The following is a 6,685-nucleotide window of genomic DNA, read 5'->3' on the forward strand; positions in this document are numbered from 1 at the left end:
CTAAGCATACAACAGTATGAAAGGTTTACATATGATAACTTCTATTCTGTCTATTCTCTATCATTATATTATATTTGGAAAAATTTTGTCATTCATTGAAGGTGCGCCTTATACAGTGATACCTCAGTTTACAAACTTTTTTTTGGGCCCAGAATGTGTGTGTAAGGCTAAAGTGTCTTCTAAACATTTATTTCCCATAAGAAACCATTAATGATGAGAATAATCCGTTCCTAGGTCCCTATAAAAGATAATTTACTACTAAATAAGCCTTAAAACTCCACAATATATACCTTACAGCAAAAGTACTCCACTCGATAGCAAACCACGTCCGCACTCAAAGGGGTGTGGAAGACTGTGTGGTTTGGTTTGTCTGCCGAAAACTAGTTTGTCAGCCAAGACAATATGCTCGAGAATTTAATGTTCGTGAGGCGAAAAGTTCATGAGCTAAAGTGTTCGTAAACTGTATTTGTATCACTGTACTCCGGTGCACCTTATATATGGAAAAAAAATTAAAATCCTTCATTCATTGGGGGACGCGCCTTATTCTCCGGTGCGCCTTATACACCAGAAAATACATTCAATCTAAAAGAATCCAAGCAAATTGTTCACCACCCTCCCTTCCACTGCATCTCAGCACCTATCGGCAGGTCTGCAGCTGCGTCTCCAGGCCATCCAGAACCGAGTGAACCACCAATGCCTGCAAGGTCAAACGCCAGGAGCGCCGCCCTTGGCGCTTCGCAAGTGGCTGCAATGCACTCAGTTCAAGATGGCTCAGGTGGAGATCCAGTCATCTGAGGCCGCCTCGCAGTTCTACCCCATGTAAGCGACTTTGTGCATAACCCCCTGTTCTGAAGAACCCCAAAAAAAGGAGGCTTACCTGGGATGAACCGCTTTTAGTAGAAGATGTACAGTAGATCTTTGCTATACTCTTATGTGTCAATTGCAGAAGATTTCTATTTAGGTGTGTCGTGCTATGAATGCAAATGTGTTTTCGACTGGACAATAAAAGTTCTTTTTTTATCCAGACACTTTGTCATTTCCTAAACAGTGATACTTTGGCTTACGAACTTGATTGGTTCCCAGACACTGTGTGAGCTAAAAAGTGTGGATACCAAAAATTAATTTCCCATAGGAAACCATTAAAATGAGAATAATCTGTTCCCAGGTCCCCATAAAACATACTTTTCTACTTTCTAATTTTCTAAGCCTTAAAACTACACAAAATATGCCTTATTTTATGTATAATAAATGTGCTATGGTATTATACTGAAAGAATGTGTGTGTGTAATGTGTGTACTTTTGTACTGTATATGGATGACTGTGTATATGTATGTTTGTGTATATATGTGTAAATGTGTTTATATATATATATATATATATATATATATATATATATATATATATATATATATATATATACAGTAAAGTCTCGTTATATCGATATCGGATATATATAGTCCCGGTTATATCGATATATATGCACGCACGGACAAAATACATGCAAACAGGGTCGGATATATCGATAGTCCCGGTTATATCGATATTTTTTCGGACTCCCTTGAATATCGATATAACGAGACTTTACTGTATATATATATATATACACACACACACACACACAGTGGGACCTTGGCTTACGCACTTATTTGGTTCCCAGACAGAGTGTGTAAGGCGAAAAGTGTGCATCCCAAAAATTAATTTCCCATAGGAAACCATTAAAATGAGAATAATCTGTGCCCAGGTATAATATAATTTAATTAAAATATAATTTTCAACTAAATAAGCCTGAAAACTATAAGCAATATACCTTATTCTATGTATGATAAATGTGCTATTGTATTGTAATGAAAGAAATACACTGCACTGTATAATAAAGTTGTTTTATTTACCTTTGTGATGGTCGTTGATGGCTTGATGGAAAGGGGTGGCAGGTCGGAGGAAATTGCAGTTTGGAAGGAGTCACATTCCATAAGGACTGTAATTAAAGAAATAAACTGTACTATATAATAAAGTTGTTTTATTTACCGTTGTGATGGTCGTTGATGGCTTGATGGAATCGATAGCTCTTTGCATAAAGTGTCTCAAGGAGCTCTGGGTTGTACATCTTGGAAGTTGTGATATTGCAACAGCAACAGATGCAAGCAGACACACTTGAAACATCATTAATAGCTGGTTCCCTTGCTTGTCTTTTCGTTTCAAATTGAACTGATGGCCAGTGCGGGTTATTTGTGGAGCCTGATTCATAGGAATTTTAACCTTGCAGTCTACACTCTGCCTTTGAACGATCAAAGTTGAAACGAGTGCAAATTTCACCGTTTTTCTATCCATTTTGTCACTCTCTCACTGTCGTCTGCCTGTCTCTTTAATGTTTAAACCACCTCCCCTCACTGCTGCGTTTTTGACCAATCACGTGGCTTTAACCGACGACTGGGGGTGGGGAATAGAGGACCAAAACAAGTCAGCTGCCATTTTGTTGTTAGAAGAACGGGCTCGTGTGTATCCCGAAAAATTGTTCGTATGGCAAGTTAAAATGTTCATAAATTTAACATTCGTAAACCGAAAAGTTCGTAAACCAAGGGGTTTGTAAACCGAGGTACCACTGTATTCAAATGTGACATTTACTTTCGTTCATATTGGAAATGTCCATTTTACCATAATGCCAATAGCAGCAGATGAAATCAGACCGCCTTGTTGTGGACTCGAGGCTGGGCCTCTCCGAGAAAATGACATGACACGCATTTGGCCAGCTTGCCGTCTCCGATTCTTGTCAGTGCGTCCGTCACGCCGCCTCTCGGCATCAAGACTCAGATCCATCATGGAGGGGGGGGGGGGGGGGGGGCTGCGCTAGCTTCTTAACTCGATAAGAAGGAAGCCAGAGATTACAGTTAAACAAGCCTATTTTGGTTAGTAATTTCCCCTCCACCACACCCTGTAACAGCAGGTCCCCTTTGCCCAAAGTGAAGGCCTCCCATTTTGCTTCTCATAGCACACTTTAAGCAAGCAAATACAATTACCTTTGGGCCTTAATGTGGTTTGTTGTGATGGAGCGTTGTCGTGAGGTCTAACTGCATTCCCCCCCCCCCCCCCCCCGAGGATGACAGATGTCATGACAGCAGAGCGCATTCATCTCCTTGGGGGATTTTATTATCAACGTTTAAACATGAATTACATCGTCCTCATTGAAACATGGGAAATTTCATGTGTTGCTTTGTTGGGGAGGCCATTTTTTTTTATTTTATTTTTAATGTATTTTTTTTCTGCGTGCAAATGTGGACCTGTGATGAGAGGTGTGAGCCAAATGAGTCACACGATGTGACTAATGAACTCACACACATGCACGCTCGTGCACTCAACCCGGGTGAACCGTGAAGAGCTGGCTGAATCAGAGTCGCAGTGACCTCCTTGTCATCAACCTCCAGTCTTGGCTCATCAACGCTCTCCTCCTGCAGGGGGGCCGGACAAAAGTAATGTGCGTGCGTGTGTTTGTTTGTGTGTGTGTGTGTATAGGTGAATGCGTATTGGTGTGTATATGTGTGGATTTGTTCATATATTTGTGTACATGTGTGTATACGTGTAAATGTGTATATGTGTGTGTCGGTGTGTACGTGTGTTAATGTGTGTGTGGGTGTGTATGGGAGTCTGTATGCGTGTTAGTGTGTGAGTGTGTGTGTATGTATGTATTTAAAATTGTAGTTTCTGTGTAGCTGTATTGTTTTCTATACTTTTCTGTGACTGTAAAGTGTCCTTGAAGGCTTTGAAAGGCGCTTGAAAATAAAAATTTATTATTATTATTATTATTATTTTGCGGATCAAACCTCTGAAGATGGAGGTCACTGATTCGCTGTGGCGACCCCTTGACGGGAAAAGCCGAAAGGAAAAGAAGATTATTATGTGTGTATCGTGTGTACGTGTATATGTATGTGTGTATATGTATATTAGTGTATATATGTATGTGTAAATGTATATGCGTGCATGTCTTTGAATGTGTGTGTTTTTAAGTATGTTTGTATGTGTGTATATACATGTAAATGGCTATATACGTGTACGTGTAAATGTGTATGTGTGTGTGTGGGAGTGCGTGTGTTATTGTGTGTGTGTTTGGTTTGTGTCTGTATGTGTGGATATGTATGGCTATACTGTATGTGTAATGTGTGTATTGGTGTACTTGTGTACTGTATATGTATGAGTGTATAACATGTGTATATGTGTGTAAATGTGTATATGTATGTGTGTGTGTGCATGTGTGTGTTGGACAATGCAAGAATGTTTAAATTGCTCACGGTGTCCATCAGCGTTAGCATTAAGCGGCACATCCACAGCGGGCTCGGTTATAAAAATCATCTTACGGCGCCTCATTCATATTCGAATTCATTGATGCTTCAGTGTTCCTCGGAATCAGCCTGCATTACACAAAGTCCACAAAATGAAGCATAGTGGCATTGTGAAGGCCTATTTTGTGGGTGGTGGGGTGTGTAAACAAGATATAGTCATAATAATAATAATAATACATTTCATTTATCAGTGCCTTTCAAAACTCTTAAGGTCACTTTACAGTCACAGGATAAGTTTTTCTGTGTGAGGGTATTATCGCCGAGAAAGCACGGTAACTTCACTCAGATATCATCAAGAGGCAACTCCATCAACAACCATCACAAAGGTAAATAAAATGATGTTATTATACAGTACAGTTTATTTCTTTAATTACAATACAATACCACATTTATTATACATAATATAAGGTATATTTTGTGTAGTTTTAAGGCTTATTTAGTCAAAAATTATGTTTTATGGGGACCTGGAAACTGATTATTCTCATTTTTAATGGTTTCCTATGGGGAATTAATGTTTGGAACACACACTTTTCGCCTTACACACACTTTCTGGGAACCAATTAAGTTTGTGGACTGAGGTACCACTGTACATTTAATTTATAAGCGCCTTTTAAAACTCGCAAGGTCGCTTTACAGTCACAGGATACGTTTTTCTGTGGGTGAGCAGCGGCAGCCACACGCGCCAGCGTTCACTCAATCTGGGACTAACTAAAAATTTTAGTTTTTTATTTTATTTCTATTCTAGTAAAATAGATAGAAAGCTAGTGAGCTAGCTAATAGATAGCTATTAGATAGGTAGCTAAATAGCTAATATAGGATGTGGTGTCGTTTTTTATGTAGAGTTGTTGATAGAGCGCTCATAATTTTCATTCGCTAGAGTAGACGTGACCTGCACATTGGCTGCTTTGTGACATGGCAAGCTGGAAAAGGTCTGCTGATGGCATTTCATTAAAGATGCAACGCGTGAGACAGACTTAGCACAACAAGTAACCCCCCCCCCCCCATCTCCCCTCCTCCCGCTCTTCCCCGCGACAGCTCCAGACCTGAATCGAGCAGACCAGACCAGGCACAGGCTAAAAATCAGTAGCGGGCCATGGGTTTCATCGCCAGGCCTTCAGTAGTGCTATGTCTGAATCAATGTAGACTGAAAAAAGTGGGTTGTGATTTACTACCAAGTCCATTAGAAGGTACCATTAGTATATAGTAACTGATCGACCTTTTTTAACTCATTCACTGCCAAGATACCGGTGGGAGTGGGGGTAATAGGCCAGTCGTTAGTCAGGAATGTCGGAACAATCAGTGGGGCCACAGGGAGGGGTCCTCTGCCCCCCCAACCTGAGAGTAGGGACCTATCATAGCTGTGTCCGGCGCCACCATGTCTGGACATTAGGGATATATAAATAGGGCCGATACGACCAGTCAGACTTTAGTTCGCTGACGAAGCCTCCTGGATAGGAAGCGAAACGTCCGAAACCTTCACTTTTGTACAGATGACGGCTGAAGAAACCTTCTCATCGATGGACCACTCCTGTACGACTGAGAGCTTACACAGACGTATTCACTGCCAGACAATGTGCAAAAATGTGTCCACTCCAGTGCCAGGGTTTTTGTCATTGTCAATTGAATTCCAGGACTACACAACATATTAAGTTTAAGGACCACATAAACATTCAATGCAGCGTTAGAAACCTTCGACTCTCTTCTTTTATCAGGAAAAAAGGGTTAATTCCTAAAACATATGTGTCTGGTGTTATATGAGCTTGAAATGTGGGTCGCTCTCCAAAATACAATGCAGTACATACATATTAGTTTATATAGCGCTGAAACAAAGCGCTAACATGGGAAAAAAAGGAAATGCTGCCCCCTTGTGGAAAAGAAAAAAAAATGCCAGAGGCCATGGCCAGCGCTTCATCAGCACCCAAGCATGAAAGAAAACTAAACCCAAACAAATTTGGGAATGGCACTCTACGTCCTATTTTCAATTTCTGAATAAATTCCTGAATGGTGGTAAATGAGTTAATGATCTTGAAAATGGCTTTAACAGTAAATCTCCAACCAAATCAATGTATTCTCCATTGTGGGTTGACAAAACTGTGATTAAATCTACATAACAATATATTTGCTTTTGCAGCTCGCTACCGATACAGTATGCTAGCTCTGGCCAGTATGCTCTTGTCATTATCGCCTCAGAGCATTTTTTGCCAACTATGCTTGGATAGTCATTCGTAATTAGTAGGCGAACATTCTAACATTGACCTTCAAGAGAGCGTTGATACCCCTTTTGGGTTGCCAACTGGAAATCTGATTGGTTGATTGGTCTGCAGAACTGATTTTGAAGGCATCCAGGTTGATTT

The 6,685-nt window shown here is 40.3% G+C and overlaps 1 protein-coding gene across 1 annotated transcript in view; it reads left to right on the forward strand.

The window, feature by feature from the left end:
- Positions 1-1,311, forward strand: part of unc79 (unc-79 homolog, NALCN channel complex subunit) — a 47,828-nt gene extending 46,517 nt beyond the window's left edge. The window contains exon 51 of the mRNA XM_089004744.1: positions 635-1,311. Coding sequence (XP_088860870.1) covers positions 635-823 — 189 coding nt within the window. The 3' untranslated portion in view covers positions 824-1,311. The remainder of the gene's footprint in view (positions 1-634) is intronic.
- Positions 1,312-6,685: the final 5,374 nt, after the last annotated feature.

The sequence above is a fragment of the Hippocampus bargibanti genome, linkage group LG09, assembly GCF_051943395.1.
Source record: "Hippocampus bargibanti isolate YZ-2025 linkage group LG09, ASM5194339v1, whole genome shotgun sequence".
Lineage (NCBI taxonomy): Eukaryota > Metazoa > Chordata > Actinopteri > Syngnathiformes > Syngnathidae > Hippocampus > Hippocampus bargibanti.